The sequence below is a fragment of the Nomascus leucogenys genome, chromosome 6 (assembly GCF_006542625.1).
Source record: "Nomascus leucogenys isolate Asia chromosome 6, Asia_NLE_v1, whole genome shotgun sequence".
Taxonomy (NCBI): domain Eukaryota; kingdom Metazoa; phylum Chordata; class Mammalia; order Primates; family Hylobatidae; genus Nomascus; species Nomascus leucogenys.
In genome coordinates this window covers 78477071-78503912 of record NC_044386.1, presented here as the reverse complement: position 1 = coordinate 78503912, position 26842 = coordinate 78477071, and the positions used below count along the sequence as shown (strand labels likewise).

Sequence of the window (26842 nt, the reverse complement as noted above, 5' to 3'; positions counted from 1 at the left end):
AGTATGGTTGAAGGATAGTCTCATCGGAGACTATCGACCATGTGTTGTGCTGTATTCCTGACACTGTTTAGCACTTCACACTTGTTATTTTATTTAATCCTTACAGCAATGTTGTGAAATGGGTCTGTCTCCCACTTTACAAATGAGAAAAGAGAAGTCACTTTGTGTCACTTCAGGGACACAGTGAGCTTAACTAGCTTTTGCCCACTTTGCTTAGTCTGTAGGTAGCAAAGCTGGAACTTGAATCCTCATCTTATTGATTGCAGAATTTTTCTCTGCACTACTCTTTCTGCTACATTTTATTTGAAGAATATTTGGGAAATTAACAGCATTTTCTCTTTATTACTACAGGGGAGAACAAACTGTCCTAGTAACTGTGTGTTTTATGTTCCCAGGGAAGCAAAGGTGCCTACCAGTACCACTGGCAAAGCCACAATGTCAAGCACAGTGGTGTGGACGACATGGTGCTACTGTCCAAGATCACAGAGAGCTCCATCGTGGAGAATCTGAAGAAGAGATACATGGATGACTACATTTTTGTATCCTTTATTGGCTGCTTTGGACGTTTCTAAGTGATATTACAGTGTCCACAGTTAAATTGTGGCTTTATGCTGGGTGCAGTGGCTCATGTTTGTAATCCCAGCACTTTGGGAGGCTGAGGCAGGAGGATTGCTTGAGCCCAGGAGTTCCAGACCATCCTGGGCAACACAGGGAGACCCCATCTCTATTACAAAAAATAAAAACTGAACTTGTGGCTTTATTCCTGGCTTGAGAAGAGCTATCTGAAAGTCCGAACAGATGCTGTGCTCGCATTGTTTTCACCATTTCAGAATAAGGTTTTGTATGTTTATGTCACTTGATTCAGGCTGTGCAAAGGCCAAAGATGATGCCCGGTTATTCTCCTGGCATTTCACAAAGTAAAATGCAGCCAGTATTTATCTATTTTAATCTATAATATTGTCCCTTTGACATGCTCTAGTCATGCACGTGGTGTCTAAAACCTCTGCTCTTCCTAGAGGAAGTCCTAGTTTGCAAAGAGTTCTATCAATAATGCATCCTGACTGCAAAGCAGAGACATTTGAGTCTGCACTTAAAAGGCTTAAAAATTTTGCCAGTTTTTCTGCATTTTAATGTTTACTAAAGGAAATGTGAGAAGTGAAGATCGACTATTGAAAATGCCTGACGTTCTTGAGTTGTTCTTTATGTTTCAATTTTAGCTTGCCAGATGCCATTTTTTATGGGGCTTTAAAAAATGCGGAATGGAAATTTGATTCAAATATGGGTTGACTTCATTATCAACAGGGAACTGTGGTATTTGCTTAAGTTCCTATAGGATTCAGGAGTTGCGTTTGATGCAACTATGTAAAGATATACTGGTGGAACTATTGTGAGAGTTAGTCATGGACATGCAAAACTCTGTGTGAAATCTATACAATAGTACCAAAAAGTTTAACTTTGATGCCAATAGTGCCTTCTGAAAGTATGGTATCATGGATGACCTATTAAAAAGTGGAGTCTTTGCTACTGATGTAATATACATCTTAGATTTTTACCCAAAAAGCTTGGGGAAGAATAGTTTTCACATCAGTGGCTTATTATGATTACTTAAACTGGTTGTTTGACTATTAGCTAAAAGCACTGGAACCTTTGCAGTAATAACTTTTGCAGGGGCTGCCTCTCCCATCACTGGTAAGTTGGGGGGGGCGGTGGGGTTCAACTTATCAGGTATTTAGCATACAATACTATTAAATAATTAACAGCATTATTCCAAGGCATTTGGACCATTCTGACCAGTACTCTGCTGTTTCTTATTTACTATAAGGGAATTTTACCAATATCTATGTAGTTAAACCTCTGAACCTCTGTTTTCAAGGATTAACAGATATAGTTGGATTTATTGGCTACATTATAATTGCATCATTTAAAACATTTATTTTATTTTTATAGCACTTCGGGAGGCAGAGGTGGGTGGATCACTTGAGGTCAGGAGTTTGAGACCAGGCTGGCCAACATGGTGAAACCCTGTCTCTACTAAAAATGCAAAATTAGCGGGGTATGGTGGCGTATGCCTGTAATCCCAGTTACTTAGGAGGTTGAGGCAGGAGAATTGCTTAAGTTTAGGAGGCAGAGATTGCAGCGAGCCAAAATTGCACCACTGCACCCCAGCCTGGGTGACAGAGCAAGACTCTGTCTCAAAAAAAAAAAAAAAAAGTAAATTTATTGTATTTTTAAATGACAAATAGTAATTGTATATAGTTGTGGGATATAATGTGATTTTTTTTTCTTTTTTTTTTTTTTTTTTTTTTTTTTTTTTGAGACAGGGTCTCCCTCTGTCACCCAGGCTGGAGTGCAGTGGCATGATCCCAGCTCACTGCAACCTCCGCCTCCCCGGCTCAGGTGATCTTCCCACTTCAGCCTCCCAAGCAGCTGGACTACAGGCACACACCACGATGCCTGGCTGATTTTTTGTAGAGATAGGGTTCACCACGTTGCCCAGGCTGGTCTCAAACTCTTGAGCTCAAGCAACCCACCTGCTTTGGCCTTCTAAAGTGCTAGGACTACAGGTATGAGCCACCGCGCCTAGCAATGTGATGTTTTAATATGTATGTACATTTTAGAATAATAAAATCAAGCTAATTAACATATCCATCACTTCACATACTTATTGTGTGTGGTGTAAACATTTAAAATCTATACTCAGCAATTTTGAAATATACATTACATTATTGTTTACTTATACAACTTCTGGATCAGGGTGGCGACCTATGGCTGACGGACAAAATCTTACCACCATTTTTTGGACAGCAGTTTTGTTGAAACACAGCCATGCTCATTTGTTTAGTTACTGTCTAGGGTTGTTTTCACACTATGGTGGCAGAGCTAAGTAGTTGTAACAGACTCTCTGCAAAGTCTCAAATACTTACTTTCTGGCCCTTTGCAGAAAAAAATTTGCCGACTTATGCTCCAGATACCTGTGCAGGGTTTCCTTTTTTTTTTTTTTTTGAGATGGAGTCTTGCTCTCTTGCCAGGCTGAAGTGCAGTTGGCGCAATCTTGGCTCACTGCAACCTTCGCCTCCCAGATTCACTCCTGCCTCAGCCTCCCGAGTAGCTGGAACTACAGGCGTGCACCACCACGCCCAGCTAATTTTTGTCTTTTTAGGAGAGACGGAGTTTCACCATGTTGGCCAGGATGGTCTCAATCTCTTGACCTCGTGATCCGTCTGCCTCGGCCTCCCAAAGTGCTGGGATTACAGGCGTGAGCCACTGTGCCCAGCAGCTTCATTTAATTGAATTGTACAAAAGCAGTTATGTTCAGTTGCAGGTTTTTATTTTATTTGGTCAAAATACTGAAATATGCTTACTTTATGTTGGCTTATCACTGTCAAAAAAATGTTAATCACTTTTACATGCAGCACCCACAGCACATGAAACCTGGCAGATAATTGATGAGAAGGAGCTAGGTGGCAGGATGTGGATCTGGACTGTCTGGCTTCAAACTTTGCTCTGCATAGATTTGGTGACCGTATTGTTTTGTGACCTCTGTGCCTTGGTTTCCGTACCTGTAAAATGGGAGTAATAATAAAATCTCCCACATAAGGCTGTTGTAGGGTGAAACGAAATAAAGAATGCAGCAAGTAAACAGTAAGTATGAGTCATTACCACGCACTAGGGCAGGTGTGTAAGTGCTTCCCGTATTTCCGAGTTATTTTCCAAAAATTCAACTGTAAACTTGTTTATTGGAAATTAAAATGCATTTTGCCATGGAAACCATTATAAATGGAGGATTGACAAGCCCATAGAAGTCTTCATTTCCACTGAATGTAGTAGTTGTACAAATTATATTTTGAAATGTTCTTGGAATGTGGGCTGAACTTACTGCATTGTAAAGATGGAAATAACGGTTTTTTGATAAGCTGAGTATAAAAAGAAACAAATGATGTCCGTAGTCAGTCCCTCCTAACTCCAGGAAGCCTCACTCCTCCCCATCACGATTGTTTACTCCCAAAACACCAGAAGCAGGGACTATGTCTTGTATATCTTCTTCAAAAAGCAACATATAAAAACCCTGTAAAGCAATATAGGTTTATTTAACATGGCTCATACCATGCAGTCAAGCAAAAAGGAAAATACCGAAGTCACCCAGAACTCATCACCAAAGATTAGTTCTTATTAATCTCTTGGTGTAGAGCTTTCAGTTTAACCACATATGGCCATGCATATGTGTGCTTTCTTATTAATTTTAATAAAAATGGCATCATCCTGCCTCATGTATTTCTTGGTTTCCTGCATAATTTTTGGCATGGTGCATTGTATTAAGTATTCATTGACAATTTGTTGACTATTAAGACTTGCTTTTTAAATTCAGACAACAGAATTTTTAAATGACTCACACAGAGAGGGCCGTTTATGCGCCTTTGAATTCATGCCTTTGAATCGATGACTGACTAATCGTGTGTTCTACCAAGGAAATGAGTTACTTGACCGCTAATGACTTTATGTTTTAGAAATCTCTACCCACTCAATATATGGGAAGCTCAGCATAAATGTGCTTTCTATCATTAGCACAGAGTAGCTTTCAGCTTTGAGGAAGCTTGATGGATGTTTATGAAATAATATGAGGGCTCTGCCGCAAATCTTCCTCTGCTAAGTGATAAAAGCATCCTTTAACACTCCAATGTTAAGGGAGTATTATAATAGAATGGCATTACTGTAAGTAAGAGTTGTGTTTTTTCCTCTCCTATGTTTAATTGTTAAGACGAGAAGAGACTTGATTTCACATTAAGTTATAAAATTGCTCACTTTATCCCTTCTATATCTAATTCCTTTACATTGTCTTGTATTGAAAGTCAGCATTTGGGGCGATGGATTGTTAATGCATTCAGGCTGAATGCACATTTCTTCTACATTAGGAAAAAAAAATCCACTTAGAAAATGCTGACATTGGCCGGGCGCGGTGGCTCACGCTTGTAATCCCAGCACTTTGGGAGGCCGAGGCGGGCGGATCACGAGGTCAGGAGATCGAGACCACGGTGAAACCCCGTCTCTACTAAAAATACAAAAAAATTAGCCGGGCGTGGTGGTGGGCGCCTGTAGTCCCAGCTACTCGGAGAGGCGAGGCAGGAGAATGGCGTGAACCCGGGAGGCGGAGCTTGCAGTGAGCCGAGATTGCGCCACTGCACTCCAGCCTGGGTGACAGAGCGAGACTCTGTCTCAAAAAAAAAAAAAAAAAAAAAGAAAATGCTGACATTGTTTACCAATAAAACTCCATATTTTTGAGTTATTTGTCCTATGACAAGGTTTAATTTGCCATCTGTTTGTCATCAATGTTGCCACACTTTTTACAATTACATTGTAAGATCTATGCGGAAAACATTACAGTGTTCTCTGTTGTGCGTGGGGAGAGAGCACTTCTGACCACTTGGCTGACGGAAAGAGTTCCTGTGCAAAGCACTCTGTGTTCATTCGGTCCAACTTTCTCCAAACTTGTTTTTACTCAAAGACCGCACTCAAGTGTGTTTGGCATTTTTAGTCCTTGAATTAGGAGTCCAGACTTTCGTGCCAGGCCCACTAGATTTCAAAGCAGCGTAGTTGTTCCGAGTGAGGTCTGGCCCTTGGCATCCAGTTCACTGGAGGGGCAGCATGCTATATATCAAGACAGACGCCAGGATGGAGCCAAAGCCTCGAGTTCCGGCCCACCCATTCTCCACGTGACTCTGGGGAAGTCAACTCACCTCCCTGTGCCACCTCAGGGATGAACCCAGGGAAGTCCACTCGACCAGCATAGGTGGTTTTGGGAAATTCACTGACTATTAAAATACATTTTAACCGGCTGGGCACAGTGGCTCATGCCTGTTGTCCCAGCACTTTGGGAGGCCGAGGCAGGTGGATCATGAGGTCAGGAGATTGAGACCATCTTGGCCAACATGGTTATACCCCGTCTCTACTAAAAATACAAAAATTAGCCAGGCCTAGTGGCGCATGCCTGTAGTCCCAGCTACTCAGGAGGCTGAGGCAGGAGAATTGCTTGAACCCGGGAGGCAGAGGTTGCAGTGTGCCAAGATTGCACCACTGCACTCCAGCCTGGTGACAGAGCAAGACTCCGTCTCAAAAAAAAAAAAAAAAAAAGCTTTTAAAAGTTCAACTCTTAGCATTGCCTAATAAGACTATTAAAAACACACATTTGAGGCTGGGCATGGTGGCTCACGCCTGTAATCCCAGCACTTTGGGAGGCCGAGACGGGCAGATCACAAGGTCAGGAGATCGAGATCATCCTGGCTAACAAGGTGAAACCCCGTCTCTACTAAAAATGTAAAAAATTAGCCGGGCGTGGTGGCGGGTGCCTGTAGTCCCATCTACCCTGGAGGGTGAGGCAGGAGAATGGTGTGAACCTGGGAGGCGGAGCTTGCAGTGAGCCGAGATCACACCACTGCACTCTATCCGGGTGACAGAGCAAAACTCCATCTAAAAAAAAAACAAAAAACAAAATTTGGAAGTTGTACTACCATCACGTTTCATAAAAGAAAGAATATTTTTACACCAAAAACATAGGAAGGACATAATCTAAGAATAAAGGACCGTTTCTTTATTTTGAATAAATTATGCTTTATAAAAAATTCAGTGCACTGTTTGTTTTTTTGTCATTCTTGCTGCAGGTCAATGAAAACTGATAGATCCATGGACAGGCATTTGGGAACCCATCAATTAAAGATATCTTGGGTTTCTTCTGTCTCCCAGACTCTTTTAAATAATTGATATTTTTTTCCTCCTGTTTTTTGGTATCATACCTTCATATCTTTATGCAGTTTGAAAATTAACCTTAGGCCACACCTTCACCACCAAGGATTATGTGGGTAAAGACAATGATCCGAACAGCTTTTCCCAGAGGCACACCTGAATTATGCAACAGGAGTGGGAGTGAACATTGTTGGAATTACCTGGCGTTCCCAAACCAGCAGGAGAGCACAGGTCTCCGGAAAATAGCTAAGGCCTCTGCAGACATAGCAAGGTGGAAAAGGTGAGAATTGTTTAGTTAAACAATTATTCCAAACTCTCACCGGAAATAACTACAATATGTTTATTTTCTTTAAATCAATTAAATTCTCCTTAGTTTTTCTGTAGAAACATCCATGTTATTTTTTGAGGCTTTTTTTAAATTTATTTTTTATTTTATTTGCTCTGTCGCCTAGGCTGGAGAGTAACAGCATGATCACAGCTCGCTGCAGCCTTGCCTTCCCAGGCCTAAGTGATCCTCCCACCTCAGCCTTCCAAGTAGCTGGGACTACATGTGAAGACCACCATGCCTGGCAATTTTTTTTTTTTTTTTTTAAGAGATGGGGTCTCAGTATATTGCCCAGGCTGGTCTTGAACTCCTGGACTCAAGCAATCATCCCACTTGTCTTCCCACAGTGTTGTGATTATAGCACCCAACCAGAAACAGCCATTTTAAACCAAACTTTATTTTTCAGGTATCTTCCCAAATAGTATTATCCCCAAGAACCCTACTGATAAATTTAGGGAGCAGGTACAAATTTCCCTCTTCGTTTCATTCTGAGTCATTGATTCAGGATTGGCCTAGAATAGTCCAAAATAAATTTTTGTTTTTGTTTTTTTCCTGAATATCTCCTTAACCAGGCCCTAATCAGAATTTATGTAATCTACTTGGTGAAAAATCAAGACTTAATGAGATATCTCTTTATATAGCAGATTAACAGTTTTTAAAATGTTGGTTACTTTAGGAGCTCATATGCAACTGAATTCATATTCATTGAGTAACCAAGGGATTGGTGGGGAGGTGGTACCTTTGTCTGTTGTCCTGAGGGCAGCCCTTTATTCTTTGTGTGCAGTGATCAATTTGTCTAGGACAAGGCGGCAGTAACCACATTCCCTTTACAACTAAGGGAAGGAGTACCCTCCTCCATGGAAGGAGCTTATTTGCCTGTTTGTTTTTCCCTGGGGATGGATGTAGACAGGAAATAAACATCTTCCTCTTCTGAAGTGAAGATGGTTCTAGCAGTGCTGTATTTCTTTAAAATTGGGTTTACCATAAGAATCATTATTACTTCATTCATTAATTGTTTGTTTGTTTTCTTTTTTGGGAGCCAGGATCTGGCTCTGTTGCCCAGGCTGGAGTGCAGTGGCATGATCATGGCTCACTGCAACCTCGACCTGCTTGGCTTAAGCAATCCTCCCACCTCAGCAGGAACTACAGGCACGTACCAACCAACATGCCTGGCTAATTTTTAAAAATTTTTTTGTAGAGATGAGGTCTCACTAGATTGTCCAGGCCGGTTTTGGACTCCTGAGCTCAAGGGATCCACCCACCTTATCCTCCCAAAGTGCTAGGACTACAGGCTTGAGCCACCACACCCCGCTCATTCATTCAATTTTGATTAGATCCTTACCAATTAGAAAAGATACTTTAAAAATCCACCTAAGGGAAGTAGGTTTTCGAGTATGCAAAGCATCACAGAATCTAACTTAGAAGAGGCTGCCAATTTAGGGTTGCCAGATAAAATTCAGGACTGCTGGTTAAGTTTGAATTTCAGATAAATAACAAGTTACTTTTTACTGTAAGTATGTACCAAATATTACTGGGGAACATACTTATTTGGGACATACTTAAAAAAATTCTTGTTTTCATTCTTTTCCAATTTAACTAGTTTTCTGTGTTTTTATTTGCTAAATCTGGCTACCAATAATAATATTAACACAACAGTACCTGCTTATCTTAGACATTCTAGCTTTTGATTAAGAGTATGGGCGTGGGATCCAGACTGCCTGAGTTTGAATCATAGCTCTGCCACTTATAGTGTGTGACCTTAAGCAACTTTTAAAATTTCTCCATGCCTCAGTTTCCCTGTACAGGTTGAATATCCTTAATCTGAAAATTCCAAATTTGAAATGCTGCAAAGTTTGAAATGTTTTGATAATTGACGCGATGCTCTTCAGAGCATTTCGATTTTGGATTTTGGGGTTAGGGATGCTGAACTGGTGGTGAGTGTAATGCAAATGTTCCAAAATATGAAAAAATGCACAATCTGCAAAAGCGTTTTGGATAAGGGATAGTCAACCTGAAGTCAAATAGGTTGTTATTTGGTGCTAAGATGTAAATGTGTATGTGTTTAATTAATTTTATCACCCCTTATTGAGTCTTGGCTATGGCGTCATGGACGTCTTACCTGCTTGATAATTTTAACAGTACATATATGTGTCCTAAATTTTCACTGATCTATCATTGGCCTCATCTGACTTTGGCAATTGGGAATACATTTTCCATGGCCCTGCTTCCATAACTCTTCAGTAATTTTCAGTTATGGCTCACTGTCTCATCAGCATTTTCTCTTAGCACTATGGCCTGCCCTTAGACCAGAACTGGGCACCGCTGAAGTGGTCTTAAAACCACCTCATCTTCCCTAATAGCAATTCATGTTCCACCCCTTCAAGTCTGAAGATCTTTCTGGTCAGTGACAAAGAGAAGTAAAATCACAATCATGTCATTCTGCATGCTTACCTTTGTATATATACAATAATCTAAAAGATTATCCTTAAAAAAATTACATGATTATATGATCCATCTCACATTGATTTGTATTCAATAATAATAACACTGTGTCTAATAGAAACTAACATACTATTGCCTCTAAAACAGCACCTGGCATGTTAAGCCGCACTTGAAACATGCATCATGATTTCAGATATTAGATGATAAAATATGTGCCTTAGAGGATATTAATTAAGGAAAAGCCACTACTATGTGCTATGCTCACAGTACTGAGCATTTTATAATTATTTCATTTAAGTATAGTGAGACTATCAGCTAGGTCCTATTTTATCTCCATCAGCACCAGCCAATCTGACTGAACACCTGGGCTGGCTTTCATGGTACACAGGTCTTAATATGTAAATATAAAAATGTCCCCCTGTGGGAGGAAATCTCGTAGTTTTAAGTCTTTATCTAAAACTATATATTTGTAAATAACTTTTTGTTTAACAATTTATTTGTAAAATTTCTAAACACCTCGAAATTGATCATTGGAAGAAACAGTTTTGAATGTCTCTGTGTGTGTTTGTTGTTTAGATTTTTTTTTCTCCATGAAGTCAAGAAGTTATATATATTCTCTCCATGAAGTCAAGAAGTTATATATATTCTCTCCATGAAGTCAAGAAGTTATATATATTCTGTTTATTTTGTTCACTGTTATATCCTGAACATCTAAAACAGTGCCTGGCATGTTAAGTAAGCACCCAATTCAAATTAGTTGATTGTTGAATGAATAAGTGGAAATATTTTTCATGTGATCATAAGTCTTCATTTATTTTGGTATATTAAAATGTGTTGTGTAAAATTTTTAAGGCCCAGCATAAGCATAGCCTCTCTGAGAGGCCATCTTGTATTCCCCAAGCAGAAATAATACTTTCTTTCCCTAAACCTGATGTAGGTGGGTTTATAATTTTCTTCTCTGAAAACTACCTTATTTATGATTATTACTATTATTCTGAGACAAGGTCTCTGTCACCCAGGCTGGAATGTGGTGACATGATCTTGGCTTGCTGTAACCTCTGATCTGGCCTCAAGCAATCCTCCCGCCTCAGCCTCCCAAGTAGCTGGGACTGCAGGCACATGCCCCCATGCCAGGGTAATGTTTTTGATTTTTTTTTTTTTTTTTTTTTTTAGAGATGGAGTTTTGCTATGTTGCCCAGGCTGGCCTCAAACTCCTGGCCTAAAGCGATCCACCCCCTTGGCCTTCTAACATGCTGGGAGTACAAGCATGAGCCACTGCACCTGGCCAGAAAATTACCTCATTGATGCCTTTTAATTCCTCTAAGCCTCTGGAGAACAGAGCTGTTAGTTCATCTTATCCCTGTATTTGTTAAATAAGTAGATGATTTTTTTTCTTTTTTTTTTTTTTTGGAGACAGAGTCTCACTATGTTGCCCAGGCTGGAGTGCAATGACACAATCTTGGCTCACTGCAACCTCTGCCTCCTGGGTTCAAGCGATTCTCCTGCCTCAGCCTCCTGAGTACAGTAGCAGGGACTACAGGCATATGCCACCACACCTGGCTAATTTTTGTATTTTTAGTAGAGACGGGGTTTTCACCATGTCAGCCAGGCTGGTCTCGAGCTCCTGACCTCAAATGATCTGCCCACCTCAGCCTCCCAAAGTGCTGGGATTACAGGCATGAGCCACCATGCCTGGCTGATGAATATGTTTTTAGTGTACCTAACAGATACGAAAGTTCAAAGGAAAAAATGCATATCATTTGAGGGGAGGGCTGATAACTGCTTTTTTCACTGCTTGGCCATTTTTGCTTTGTTTTCTTTTCTCCTTGCTGTACGTGTCACCCATCTTGAAAGAATGTGCTTTAGTTCATTTAAAATAATGATTTCATTTTGTAGCACCTTGGTAATTAAATTTATTACTCTTCCTTAGGAGGAACAAAGCCTGTGCTAGTTGGATGATGGCTTTTGTCTTTATTTGTAATCTTTTAGAAAACAAGTACACAAGCTTTCCACTTGGATAGACATTACGAATTCTTGATAACATCTGGTTACTTAATTTGAAAAATGCGTAGCTATGAAGATTAATGATGGACCTTAACTGAGTTTAAATTCAGACATATATAGGATCTGTATTAATCTCGGTCAACCCTTTCAAGCAGATGCCATATTTTGGGGAAAAGGAAATTGAAATGTACCAAGGAGCGGTAAGTTACGTGTCACATAAATTACTGCCTTATTTTGGGCTTTTATGATGCAGACATGGTTTTTCTTGAAGTTAGCAGTACTTTTGTACTTTTCTATTATGAACTTTTTACTGGAGAAACTTAAGTGACATTGTTTGATTTTTAATGATCTGCTTTTTTTTTTTTTTAATTTTTATTATTTTTTTTTTCTTTTTTGAGACAGAATTTTGCTCTTGTTGCCCAGGCTGGAGTGCAATGGCATGATCTCCGCTCACTGCAACCTCCGCCCTCTGGGTTCAAACAATTCTTCTGTCTCAGCCTCCCGAGTAGCTGAGATTATAAGCACGTGCCATCACACCTGGCTAATTTTGTATTTTTAGTAGAGATGGTGTTTCACCATGTTGGTCAGGCTAGTCTTGAACTCCTGACCTCTGGTGAGCCACCACGCCTGGCCGATGATCTGCTTTTTAGAGCAGAGCTCAAAAAAGCTTAGGACTGTCTAATATTTGAGCCTTATTTGCAAAGAAAATTAGTTAAATGGGATGTAGGACCTACAGCTTAGGGATCTTCCTGTTTCCACATATGCCACAAAAATCAAAGGAATAAAAATCAGTTATGGGTAAAAAAATTGAGCAATGGGTACTGATTTGCAGAATCAGAACCATTGTTAAACTATGACTATGACTTGAACATGAAAAATGAATCTCGTATTACTTCATTTATTAATTTGACCCTGGTTCCTATTCATAATCAGCTCCATAGCCATTTCAGTTGTATAGTAAAAATGGAAGCTGTAATTCTCCTTAATATATTTTATTCTGTGGTTCGTCACTTCCCCAGGCCTCCCCATCTCTGCATCTTTTTCCTTTCCTTTTCCTTCCCTCCGCAGCAGAAGCACAAGAGTATTCATTAATCCTGACCCCTAAAAAGCAAACAAAAGAGAGCCCACACAAATTCATCAGTTGAAGTGGAAGGCAATTTACCCAGAGCAAGAGCCCACCCCATTGTTGCCAGATGAATGGTGCTGGTAGCTGGAGCCGAAGGAGGCTGCCACGCGAAAGACCTTTGATAATGCTGCCTTTATGGGAGCCCAGCACAAGGGAAACACTGTCAGCAGAGGCTGGCCCTGCCCTAGTGCCCTGATCAGCAGGCGCACAGAGCTGGCTTGGCGTCCTCATTGACAGCCAAGGCACTGTAGATGGAAGTGCTGTGCATGTGTGTTTCTCTCCAGTTTTCTGAAAAGGGTTGCTGTATACACGTCCCTTTTAGACCATTTATCTTTTGAAGTGTTCTCTTTACGGAAATGTAGAATTTCTAAAAAGTATGCTCAATTTTACTGCTAATGGTAACAGATTATTGTAAAACTGGTATTTACTGAGTGCCATGTACTATGTTATACTTGCAGCAATAATAAAATAGCCCTGGATGCTGGCTGTGTCATAACATCTATCTCCATTTCACAGATGAGGAAACTGAGGCTCAGAGAGGTGAAGTACTAAAATCTACTGAGTGGTGGAGCTAGGAGTTGAAGTCAGGTCCTAATGAGAGTCTCAGGGGAGGGAAGAATCAGGTAAAGGAAATGCCCACTCTGTAGTTTTCTCACAGATAGCTGAGAGGTTCAAGAAGACCACAGATAGGAAACCAGTTTGGAAAATATAGAGTGACATGCAAAGGTCAAGTATGACAGTTCAGCAGCGTTGAAGCCTTACTGGGCAATGACTTTCTCCCATTGCCCATAGCTTGCTTTCCACTCCATTTCCTTCCATTTTCCATCTTCTTGTCTTTCTTACAGTCCTCTACTTTCTCATTTTCAAAGAGTCATTAATGATGTTTGTACACTTGAGACCAGAAACCCAAAATGATGGTAACTGAGAGGGGTGCTAAGGCCTAAGTTTTGGTGACACTCTCACCGAAGTGAGAACCTGACCTAAAGAGGGGAATTTTTAAACAAAATTATGAGAGTCCATTGTTTTGGACTGATCTCATGCACTAGCCCCTGACAGACCAGACCAAACCAACATGGAGTCACTCATGTTACATGTGACATAATCAAAACTTTAAAGAAACAGACCAGGAGATGCCAGCAGGAGGAGGTCCGCTCTACTCTAACCCTTACAAAAAGTAACCTAAAGTCTTTGTTCCCATCTTACAAACCCCACTGTTCTGCTATTTGTCAATGACATTTGAGAATAAGTACATTTTTACAACGGTGACAGAGTGACATCAGTGCCTAAAGTTTTGGTCAGTATCTCAAAATTGAGAGGATGACCAAAAGAGGGAAATTGGACTGGGCGTGGCGGCTCATGCCTATAATCCCAGCACATTGGGAGGCCAAGGTGGGAGGATCACTTGAGCCCAGGAGTTCAAGACCAGCCTGGGCAACATGGTGAGACCCCGTCTCTATTTAAAAACAAAAACAAAAAAAAACAAGAGAGGGGAATTGTTAAGTTTAGCCTAAAGCTGCCTCCTTACATATTTTAAGTTCGGTCTAAATGTTTTCTTCTTTTCTTTTTTCTTTTGAAACAAGGTCTCACTCTGTCACCCATGCTAAGTGCAGTGCTGTGATCTTGGCTCACAGCAACCTCCACCTCCAGGACTCAAGCGATCCCCCGAACTCAGCTTCCCAAGCAAATAGCTGGGACTACAGGCACACACCACCATGTCCAGCTAATTTTGTTTCTTTTTTGTAGAGAGGAGGTCTCACTATGTTGCCCAGGTTGATCTGGAACTGCTGGGTTCAAGTGATCCTCTGGCCTTGCCTCCAAAAGTGCTGGGATTACAGGCATTAGCCATCACACCCAGCTCTAAATGTTTCTCTGTACACAGTGAACTGTAGCCTAACTAGATGTATAGAAAAGCTATAACCTACTCTTCTGCCAGTCACTGAGTTTTGGCCAATCAAAGGTGGCCAACTATTCAAACTGTGTTCAAATAAGGCAAACTCTAAACTAATCTGTAACTAATCTGGCTGTTTCTGTACCTCACTTCCATTTTCTAGATATATATTTTTTTGTTTGTTTGTTTTGGTTTGAGATGGAGTCTCACTCTGTCACCAGACTGGAGTGCAGTAGTGCAATCTCACCTCACTGCAACCTCCACCTCCTGGGTTCAAGCAATTCTGCCTCAGCCTCCTCAGTAGCTGGGATTACAGGCATGTGCCAACACGCCTGGCTAATTTTTGTATTTTTAGTAGATACTGGGTTTTGCCACGTTGGCCAGACTGGTCTCTGACTCCTGACCTCAAGTGATCCTCCCACCTCAGCCTCCCAAAGTGCTGAGATTACAGGCCTGAGCCAGGGCCGGCCCTCACTTCCATTTTCTGTATATCACTTTCCTTTTTCTGCCCAAAAATCTTACGGCATATGGCAGCACTGGAGGCTCTCTGAATCTACTCTTGTTCCAGGGCAGCCTTATTCACGAATCATTCTTTGCTCAGTTAAACTCTGTTAAATTAAAATAATAATTATAATAATCCTGCACAATCCTAGTGTGGACTAGAAGTCCATTTAAAACCATATCCTGAGGTCCTATCCAGGTATCCACTCCTGACCATAAGGTTAAGGCAGAGATCACATATTCTGGTTCCTGCATAGGGTTCTTTAGGTGACCAGTCCTAGGCATAGCTTGCAGCCCTCGCTGGGTAGCTCCCCCTATGAGCCCCCTGCCTACAACATGGGAAGAACACTGGGTATCGGATACAAAGCCCCCTCATCCTAACCCCTCCCCACAAAACTCTCATCTTCTAGAGCATGGCAGTGAGAAACAACTTCTCAGCCAGGCCCCCTTTTCTATAGTAAGTCACTGCACAATAAATGGATTAAGTAAGTTAAGCTTCACCTTTGTATATCACTCTATGTTTTCAAATTGCTTTCCCATCCGTCATTTACACTGTGAGACTTGCAGCTTGGACGCTATTATTCCCACAATTATAGCTCACTGCATCCTCCAACTCCTGGACTCAAGCTATCCTCCCACCTCAGCCTCCCAAGTAGCTAGGACTGCAGGCATGTGCTACCACACCCAGCTAATTAAATTTTTTTTTGTGTGTGGAGACTAGACTCCAAGTCCTGGGGTTAAACGACTCTTCTGTCTCAGCCTACCAAGTAGCTTGGAGTGATTACAGGCTAGGAATGTTCTTTCTCCATATATACTCAACAAAGTATTTCTCTTTTTAGTAATTTTTGAGGTTGTGGTGAAGGTAGGTGTCAAGAAATTGTACAAAGCAGGGCTGAAGTCAGTCTGATAATTTATTAAGCGTGGAAAATGTATTTAGTTTGATATTTGTGCATAGCTAAGATATCCCATAAGATGAAATCACAAACCCAGGAGAATATCTTAGTGTGGTAGGATTTTTTTTTTTCCAATAGAGATGAAACAAACTGGCCAAACTAGCTTATCCCTTTAAAGAACCACACCTTCTTGCCCTCTTCTTATGGAAAGATTTAAGTATTTTTTCTGATCCATAGATAATCTCACCTAATTCCCTCTGAGGCCCCAGAATCCACAACGTGGCCTGTTAGAAAAAATTACATAGGAATTTAGAACTCTGGTAGAAGTCGGATCTAGGTGTTTGGCAGGCCTCTCCGAAGAGCTGTTGCCCAAGTGTCTACAGAAATATTTAGAAATGGACTGTCACCTGCAGAGGCGTGTATGGGCGGAAGGGTGGGGTGTTGGAGTGTCTGAAGACACGGGGCACATCCGGAAGGCTGAGTCATGGATATGCCTACAGGAGACTCCTTCCAAATTCCGTCTTAATTTTGTGAGGGTGTAACCTTGATGACCTAGAAAATTTTATGAATTCTTTTATCAAGCAACCTTTAAGATGTAATTATAGGCACTGGAACTGTAGTGCACGATTCATTTCCAAATTCAGGAAAAGAAATTTAATGTACTGCCTATCTGACCATGATATTGTTTTTATTTTTAAATTTTTATTATTTATGTATTATTATTTTTTGCTTTTCTAGGCACAGTATGAAAACCCACCACATATCTATGCCCTTGCAGATAATATGTACAGAAACATGATCATTGACAGAGAGAACCAGTGCGTGATCATCAGGTATGAAAAAGATCCTTATCAGTGGGCGTGGAAGATATGAGACTATGCTGTGGTTATGGATTTCGGTCGATAAGCAGTGGTTTCACAACAGCTACTGATGGCACAGCTTGGTTAATGTGTCTGAGTAGCAAGTAGCTTAGCTGCTTTATTTATAACTCTATATAATAGAGCTCCATATCATAAAACTTTTGAGCTTCCATGGGGTTGCAGTAAGTATAGTAAACATGTTTTCACTGTTTAGTCAGATGGAATCCTTTTCTCTAGGTCCCTATTTTTTCTTTCCCTTCATAATTTAGTAGTTCATGTTTGAACATTTTTGGTGAACTTTGTCATTTGCATTGAATTTGGGGGGAGATTACTGGTAATTGCCAGCATTAGGTGTCTGTAGCCACATTTCATAATCCCTCTAGCCTGACATGGCTCTGAATCCTGGCTGGGTTTAAGTCAAGCTTGTCCAACCTGTGGGCTGCAGGCCGTGGGTCACACACGGCCTAGGACAGCTTTCACTGTGGCCCAAAGCAAATTCGTAAACTTTCTTAAAACATTATGAGATTTTTTTGCAATTTTTTTTTAAGCTCTTCAGCTATCATTTGTGTTAGTGTATTTTATGTGTGGCCCAAGACAATTCTTCTTCTTCCAGTGTGGCCCAGGGAAGCCAAAAGATTGGATACTCCTGGCTTAAGTGCTTTTAAAATTCTGCTTATTTACAAAAATTAGCTGGGCGTGATGGCACACACCTCTAATCCCAGATACTAGGGAGGCTGAGGTGGGAGAATTGCTTGAGCCTGGGATGAGGAGGTTGCAGTGAGCTGAGATCGTGCCACTGTACTGCAGCCTGAGTGTCAGAGTGAGACTCCGTCTTGAAAAAATATAATAAAATAAAATTCTGCTTATTAACTCCAGGTGGGATGGCTCACACCTGTAAGCTGCAGAGTTTGAGACCAGCCTGGGCAACATGGCAAAACCCCATCTCTACAAAAAAATATGAAAATTAGCCAGGCATCTGGTGTCATTTGTCTGTAGTCCCAGCTACTGGGGAGGCTGAGTGGGGAGGATCACTTGAGCCAGGGAAGTCAAGGCTGCAGTGAGCTAAGATTGTGCCATTGCATTCCAGCCTGGGTAACAGAGCAAGACACTGTCTCAAAAAACAAAACCAAACCAAACCAAAAAAAAAGGTTTATACCTCAGTGGAGGCTGAGACAGGCAGATCACTTGAAGTCAGGAGTTCAAGACGAGCCTTGGCAACATGGGGAAACCATGTCTCTACTAAAAATACAAAAATTAGCCAAGTGTGGTGGTACATGCCTGTAGTCCCAAATACCAAGGAGGCTGAGGCAGGAGAATCACTTGAACCCAGGAGGCGGAAGCTGCAGTGAGCCAAGATCACGCCACTGCAGTCCAGCCTGGGCGACAGAGTGAGACTCCATCTCGAAAAAAAAAAGCTCTGCTTACTATTGTGAATATTTTCAAACACTAGAAAGTATAAGCATCCATATTCTCATCACCTAGAATTTGACAGTTCACAATTTTATCATACATATTTGTATTCATCTTTTTTAGTTAATTTTTCTGAGACATTTTTGGGAAAAAAAAACCTTTTATTGTGGATAATTACAAATATACACAAAATGAGAAAGAATAGTAGAATGTGTCCCTGTATATCTATTACCCATTTTGCATTCTTATCAGTATATGGCCAATTCTGTTTTATTTGGTCCTCCCATCCTATCCCACTTGATTACTTAAAGCAAATCTGGCAGGGCATGGCAGTAGATTCATTTCCAAGGTCAAGAAAAGATTACATGTAATACTAGCACTTTGGGAAGCCAGGGGGCAGGAGGATCACTTGAGGCCAGGAATTGGAGACCAGCCTGGACAACATAGCAAACCCCGTCTCCATAAAAATGTTTTTTTAATTAGCTGGGTGTGGTGGTGCACACCTGTAGCCCTAGCTACTAGGGAGGCTGAGGCAGGAAGATCGCTTGAGCCCAGGAGTTTGAGATTATAGTGAGCTGTGCTTGAACCACTGCACTGTAGCCAGGCGACAGAGATGGTTTTTTTTTTTTTTTTTTTTAAAAAAAAAGCAAAACCAAAGATCCCCTTTATTCCTCAATAATTAGTATGTGCCTCTAAGAAATCATTCTTATCACACCTTAAACATGAAGAATTCTTTTATAGTATCTAATATTATCAGTATTCCAATTCCATGATTTTCCTATAAATTCTTTTTTATAGTTGGTTTATTTTTTTTTAGGATTCAAACAAGGCCTACACACTGCACCTGGTTGCTGTCTCTTAGGTCTCTCGGTCTTTAACAATTTTCCCTTCCCCTTTTTGTTTTCTTGGCTTTGTTAAAAAAAAAAAAAAAAAAAAGGTTGTTTGTCCTGTAGATCTTGCTATACAGTCTGGCATTGTCTAATTGTATCCTATGATGTTGCTTAAGTATTCCACTGTCCCCTACATTTTCTGTAAATTAATAGTTAGATCTAAACACTTCATCAGAGGCCGGGTGTGGTGGCTCACACCCATAATCCCAGCACTCTTAGGTGGGCAGATCACGAGGTCAGGAGATCAAGACCATCCTGGCCAACATGGCGAAACCCTGTCTCTACTAAAATACAAAAAATTAGCCGGGCATGGCGGTGGCGCCTGTAGTCCCAGCTACTCGGGAGGCTGAGGCAGGGGAATCGCTTGAACCCAGGAAGCTGAGGTTTCAGTGAGCTGAGATTGCGTCACTGCACTCAAGCCTGGCGACAGAGTGAGACTCCGTCAAAAAAAAAACAAAAACTTGATCAGACTCAGATTCCGTTTTTGGCGAAAGAAACTTCATCAGTGATGCTGTGCACTTCATGCCTGTTGCTCTCTCTTCGTGTGTCCAGATTGTCAGTGAACCCGTCTGTTATAAATCATTTCAGAGCCGTTGTTTAATTAGTGGTTGAAAAATCGTTGTTTTCTAATTCTATTATTTTTCTGCATTTATTTGTTCTTTTGCTTGGTCACCTTCAAATAAAATCTATGTGGGAAAATTAGACAAAACACTGGATTCACTGCCCTTACTCACCTATTTTCAAAACAATGAATTGTTGCCCTAGCAGTCTCCCAAGGTAATGTGTTTTATTTTCAGTATTATTCAAACTAGTGGACTTTTAATATTGTACCTGTTTAACTACATTGCAGTTATACTTTTCAAGGCTGAAATGATCCTGTTGTTGAACTGACAGTCTTTTATCTTAGCTCTTATGTACTTTGGACATGACCCCAGTAGGCTCTGTTGGTTTCCTTTAAGATCTTCTAGCTCCTCTTGTATATTTCCTATGTAGAATCCACTGTCTCTCCAGGGGCCTTGGTTCTTTTCTTTTCCTTTTCTTTTGAGACCAAGTCTCATTCTGTCATCTAGGCTGGAGTGCAGTGGTGTGATCTCAGCTCACCACAACCTCTGCCTCCTGGGTTCAAGCGATTCTCCTGCCTCAGCCTCCTGAGTGGCTGGGGTTATAGGCATGCACCACCATGCCTGGCTAAATTCTTTTGCTTTTTTTTTTTTTTTTTTTTTTGTGAGACAGAGTCTTACTCTGTCACCCAGGCTGGAGTACAGTGGCGCGATCTCGGCTCATTGCAACCTCCGCCTCCTGGGTTCAAGCAATTCTCCTGCCTCAGCTTCCCGAGTAGCTGGGATTACAGGCGCCCACCACCACATCTGGCTAATTTTTGTATTTTTAGTAGAGACGGGGTTTCCCCATGTTGGCCAGGCTGGTCTCAAACTCCTGACCTCAGGTAATCCGCCTGTCTTAGCCTCCCAAATTGCTAGGATTACAGGCACGAGCCACTTCGCCCAGCCTCTTTTGCATTTTTAGTAGACAGGGTTTCACCATGTTAGCCAAGCTGGTCTTGAACTCCTGACCTCAAGTGATCTGCCTACCTCAGCTTCCCAAAGTGCTGGGATTATAGGCACGAGGCACCGCACCCCGCTGGGCCTTGGTTCATTTTAATGGGAAATGGCATGAAGAGACCACTAAACTGGACACCAAGAGTGCTCAGTGCCCTGTGTTGTCAGTGCCTGTAGTTCTTTAAAAGTACAAAGCTAGGGAATATGAGCTTTTTAAGAGAAAAATGAAATTGAAAAATGAATTGTTTTCAATTAATTTTTAAGATTTCAGAGTTTTTATTTCTTTGATTTTAATTTTTGTATCCCATTTCTTATGCTGAAAAATCTTAGTTCCTGATTACATTAGCAATTATTTGCATTGCACTGTATGCATTTTAGACAGACAGAATAAGTTAAAGCTGTTAAAGTAACAATACCAATATTATTAGTAGCAATACTGAATTCATTTTAAAATTTCTTTGTTGGTTTTTGTCCAAATACCCAATATTTACAGTCAAAATACTGGGTTTCATAAAAGTCACTTAAAATAATCCTTTTCTATGTCAACCTGACCTACAGTTGGGTTCATTTATTTCATTTTCAAGTTTAGTTGTTTAACATTTTTAAATGTAATTTTGTTTTTATAATTATGCAAAACATTTACATGGTTCCAAAGTCAATACTGCAAAACGTGACCACTGAAGCATTTCAAGGTAAATATATATCTGAAGTATTTGGAGGTAAATATAGACTTCATGACATTTTACCCCTAAATATTTCCACATGCATCTCTGAAAAATTGAAACATTTTCTTACTAATCCTAAGACCATTATCATAACTCAGTAATTGTACATTTTCAACATCATCTAAAAACTTCAAACTTCTCTAGTAGTTGCAAATGTCCTTTTCTGCTGGTTTATGCAAATCAAATAACGCTGAATGCATTTGGTTATGAATCATAAATTTATTTTTATCCTACCACAGTTGCCCTATTATTACTATTTTTTTTCATGACACTGACTTTTTGAAGAGACCAAAACTAGTTTTCCTACAGACATCATTTACATTTGTCTAATAGCTTCTTCCTGGTCTCACTATACTTATTCCTTCAATTGGATTTTCTACAAATTTAAGGTTATATCTAATGACTTGATTAGATGCAGATGCAAGTTAAATTTTATGAGGAGGAACACCTGGGTCATGTTGAATTCGGTTGCTTAATAGGAAATGCTTCTGTTTGACACTAAGCGGAGGTCATCGGCTACTAGAGAGGCAGGAAGTGTTTTCCTAGCTGGAATTTAATGAGGGTCCAGGATGAGTTTTCTGACAGAGTCCTCTGCCCTTTCTCTTTCCTCACGTTTTCCCTCTTTTGGGTGTGTGCCGAAAGGAGTGGGATGGGAATGGTCTTCTTATATGAGCTTGCCAGTCTGGAGGCCCCCTCAGTCTTCTGCAGCCCATGTGTCTCCCTCCATCTGCCACTGCAAGGTCCACCTGCACTGAAGTGGGATGATGCCCACTTCTGATCCTTGTTTCCAGCTCTTCAGGTGGCAGAGCTTTCAAGGACCTGCTCCCAAGGATTTCTGTTTCAGTGGCTGTGCTTTCATTTAGGAGACGTGCTTTCATTTAGGAGCTACCTGGAGTTGGGCCAAACTTCAGGTTAAGGGCACAGGCCTCCAGTAGATTGCCCTCCCTGCAGACATCAGCTGCATGTTCAGGGCTCCCCAGGCCACCCTCCTCAATTCAGGGATTCCCACTACATTCACCCCGCCCCAGGTTCAATAATTCACCAGAACAACTCACAAAACTCAGAAAAGCCCTACACTTAGGATTACAGTTTTGTTCTGGCAAAAGGAGGATACAGATTAGAGCCAAACAAAAGACAAGAGGTTGAGGGTGAGGTCTGGGAGGGTCCAGAGGTGGAGCTTCTGGTTTTCCTCTCCCTGTGGAGTCATGGACAGTGCTACCTCCTACCGGTATGAGGTGTGACAATACTCACAGTATTGCCAACCAGAGAACATCACCTGAGCCTCTGGTGTTTGGGATCGATCACGCACCGCCTGCCTGGCCCACCTTCATTTTCCAGCTGCTCTCGAAAGCTTGTGCAAATGCCTTTAGTTTCCAGTTGGAGGTCAGAATTGCGATGGTATGTCCTAAAGCCCCCGACATAAATCACATCGTCAGACTCTCCTATGGTCGAAGCCCCCAAGCAAGGAAAAGCAGTCCTCTTAGGTAGGACATTCCAGGGGCATAGACATCACTGCCCAGTCACCGAGGGCAAAAGCCTGAGCCCTTGAGTTAATTCTCCTCCGCACCAGTGCTGTGGTTTGTCTGCTTTGAGAAAGCAAATTGGAAACCTCTGGCATGCCATGGTTCATGCTTACCTGACCCTGGGCAGCACACCTCACACCTGTCTGGGCCTTGGCTTTTTCACCTGTGAAGGAACTGAATGACCAGATGACCTCTGAGGTCATCCTGGTTTTGGAACTCTTCCTTCCAAATAATGTTGGAGAGGAGGAAAGGCAGGGAAATCCTGTTCTGGGTGGAAAGGCCAAGTTTGTAGCCCCCGACACTGGATGAGGCAGGTGCTCCATCTGTTAGGGGCCGAGTTGAATGGTGCCTTTTAAAATGCATTTGTGAGCAGAAAACATAAAAAAAAACATTTTCCTGGAGGCTGGAAGAAAAGCCTGCTCCTCACGCTAAGGGATTCTGGCATGGCTGGAAAGACTAGGAATCTTTAGTGTCATTTAATTAGGAAATAAAAAATGAATGATGACCTAATTTCTATGGTGGTGTTTTAGACTTCCACCTCCCAGTTTCCCTGGTGTGCCTTTGTCTAAATGACACTTTAGATGGCATAATGCAGCCCATAAAGGCGACATTTCTAGTTTCCTCTCGGTCTTACTCATGTTTTCTAACTCAGTGGATACAGTGACAGGATGGACTGGCACCTGACCATTTCAAGACTAGAAATGAGTGTAACAAGTCGGATTTTTTTTGAGACGGAGTCTCGCTCTATCACCAGGCTGGAGTGCAATGGCATAATCTCGGCTCACTGCAACCTCTGCCTCCCAGGTTCAAGCGATTTTCCTGCCTCAGCCTCCTGAATAGCTGGGAATACAGGCGCCTGCCACCACACCCAGCTAATTTTTTTTGTATTTTTAGTAGAGGCTGGGTTTCACCATGTTGGCCAGGATGGTCTCGATCGCTTGACCTCGTGATCCGCCCACCTCAGTCTCCCAAAGTGCTGGGATTACAGGTGTGAGCCACCGCACCTGGCCACAAATTGGATTTTAAAAGAAATAAATCAAGGAAGGAGACGTCCTGCTTTCTCAAGCACAGGGCTCCATGGAGGCCTAGGTCCATCTACAAACTTGATTTGTCAAAACAGCTGGAGTTGAGCAGCCTTAGGTAGACTGACTCGCCAAGCAAACTCACAAGGAAGTGTGAATCAGACCCAATTCATTATTTCATAGGGAGAATTCTGCCTTGACAGCTGATTATGTGCCCTGGAAGACAGTCCACGAAGGGAGCTAGATTACCACAAGAAGGCTGGATAGAGGGCTGAGTTCTGAGCGAAGGGATGATTGTATTTGCTAAATCAGCCAACTCACCTCTATCTGAAGATGTGAACACGTGAACTAAGGGTGTTGCTCTAGTCTGCAGAACAGTCTTTTTACTTGGAGAAAACCCCGCATGTCTGCTGTTTACTTTCCTATCCTGACTCTGCTGTAAGTCAACCCCCTTTCATTAACCTACACTCTCTCCTGCCAAGCCCGGACATCTATTAGGCTAACTTCTAGTAAGGAATAAACACCTGGGGTTGACCTTGGATATTTCCTATGCCTTCCTCCTCAGCCCACTGGCAGACAAATCAGGGAGAGTGGCTTCCATAGATGCTAACTTTTTTTTTTTTTGAGGTGGAGCCTCACGCTGTCACTCAGGCTGGAGTGCAATGGTGTGATCTCGGCTCACTGCAACCTCCGTCCCCCGGGTTCAAGTAATTCTCCTGCCTCAGCCTCCCAAGTAGCTGGGACTTCAGGTGCCCATTACCTTGCCCGGCTAATTTTTTTGTATTTTTAGTAGAGACAGGGTTTCACCATGTTGGCCAGGCTGGTTTTGAGCTCCAGACCTCAAGTGATCCGCCTGCCTTGGCCGCCCAAAATGCTAGGATTACAGGCATGAGCCACCGCACCCAGCCTATAGATGCTAATTTTATCTACCATGCCTTGTGTTCACTAATACATCTTTTTTTTTTTTTTTTTTTTTTTTTTTTTTGAGTCGGAGTCTCACCGTGTCACGCAGGCTGGAGTGCAGTGACACACTTTTGGCTCACCACAACCTCTGCTTCCTGGGTTCAAGTGATTCTCTTGCCTCAGCCTTCTTAGTAGCTGGAATTACAGGAGTGTGCCATGACACCTGGCTAATTTTTTGTTTGTATTTTTTAGTACAGATGGGGTTTCGCCCTATTGGCCAGGCTGGTCTTGAACCCCTGACCTCAAGTGATCTGCCTGCCTCAGCCTCCCAAAGTGCTCTGATTACAGGTGTGAGCTGCCATGCCTGGCCTAGGTTCACAAATTTAACTTTCTAGGGATAAGTATTTCTGATTCCTGAATTGCCTTACTAGTTCAGTGGCTCTACAGATATGTAGGCTCCACCTCCAGAGATTCTGTTTCAGCTGATTTGTGGTGGCCTTGGAGCATTAATATCTTTTTTCAAGCTCCCCCAGCTCACTCTGCTTAAAAGCCAAGGCTAAGGCTCTTGAAATCCTCATTTCGGGTCACCTCTTGCTGTTAGCACCACCAGGCCCTGCAAGATAGACTTCCTGAGTGCCTGCCCTCTGCTGGTTGCTTTCGTATAGGTTGTCTCTTTTAATCCTTACCACTCTGTTGGCATTGTTTTTTGAAGCTACATCTAAAAAATGAGGCTTCAGAGAATTCCAAGATCCAAAACTAGTAGATGGCAGAGCCTCTATTTGAATTTAGCCCTGTCTGACTTCAAACCTTATGCACTTTCTTTATACCTATTAGCAGTGATGTCTGTCTAGGTCTCAAATTTCCCATATTTTAATGGAAATGTAATAGCTACCATATACCATGGGACAGAGGTCAGGACAGGTTCGCCAGGTTAGTTACCCCTGGACTTGAGCTCCTAGGATTGAAGTCTCCCACTCTGTCCCCCCAAATATAGGTGCTTTTTTATTTTTGTTTTTGCAACAGAGTCTCACTTTGTCACCTAGGCTGGAGTGCAGTGGCACAATTTCAACACACTGCAGCCTCCGCCTCTCAGGCTCAAGCGATCCTCCCACCTCAGCCTCCCGAGTAGCTGGAACCACAGATGCGCACCATCATGGCTTGCTAATTTTGAAATTTTTTGTAGAGACGGGGTCTCCTTATGTTGCCCAGGCTGGACTCAGGTGCTTTTTTAAAACTAACCCTTTGTCATTGTTGGCCGTGATGCTCTCTGCATACCCAGGAGGATGATGATTGGGCTTGTCATCAACTGGAGGATAAATGACACACAGACTGAGTTAATAGAAGAACATGACCTTATTGACACATTAGCTTTGATTTCTTACCAAGAGGTAAAGATGCATTTATATACCAAATGGCCATACCTGGGCAGTTTCTGTATTTTACCTGACTTGTTATCCAGTGGATATGTCTGGAGGCCAGAGCTCAGTCTTCCCCTTCTTTTTATGGTTCTCTATGGCCTATTTCTATATTATAGCAGGCCTCTGAGTAGAGACATGATAGCACTGATGCCTGGTTCAAAAAGATAAGGATATTGGTAGCAAAGACATGGGATGTTGAGGGAATATGGAAATCTAGTGCAGCAGTAAGGGCCTGACCTGAGTTAGAAAGTCAAGGAGGAAGCCGATATATGACTTTCAATAAGCCTGTAAAGAAATAAAGGAATGGGCAAGTGCAGGTAGACTCTGGGCAGTGCCAACAGAAAAATGCAACAGCAATAGCTACATTAGCATCATAAGAATGATAGCGAGGCTGGGCGCAGTGGCTCACGCCTATAATCCCAGCAGGTGGGCGGATCACCTGAGGTCAAGAGTTCGAGACTAGCCTGGCCAACGTGGTGAAACTCCATCTCTACTAAAAATATGAAAATTAACTGGGCGTGGTGGCAGGTGCCTGTAATCCCAGCTCCTCAGAAAGCTGAGGCAGGAGAATCACTTGAACCCAGGAGGCAGAGGTTGCCGTGAGCCAAGATGGCACCACTG

General features: G+C 41.9%; 1 protein-coding gene across 1 annotated transcript in view; it reads left to right on the top strand.

The window, feature by feature from the left end:
* Positions 1-26842, top strand: part of MYO1E (myosin IE) — a 233336-nt gene that overhangs the window by 100766 nt on the left and 105728 nt on the right. The window contains exons 2-4 of the mRNA XM_030814491.1: positions 396-539; positions 11617-11706; positions 16653-16747. Coding sequence (XP_030670351.1) covers positions 396-539; positions 11617-11706; positions 16653-16747 — 329 coding nt within the window. The remainder of the gene's footprint in view (positions 1-395; positions 540-11616; positions 11707-16652; positions 16748-26842) is intronic.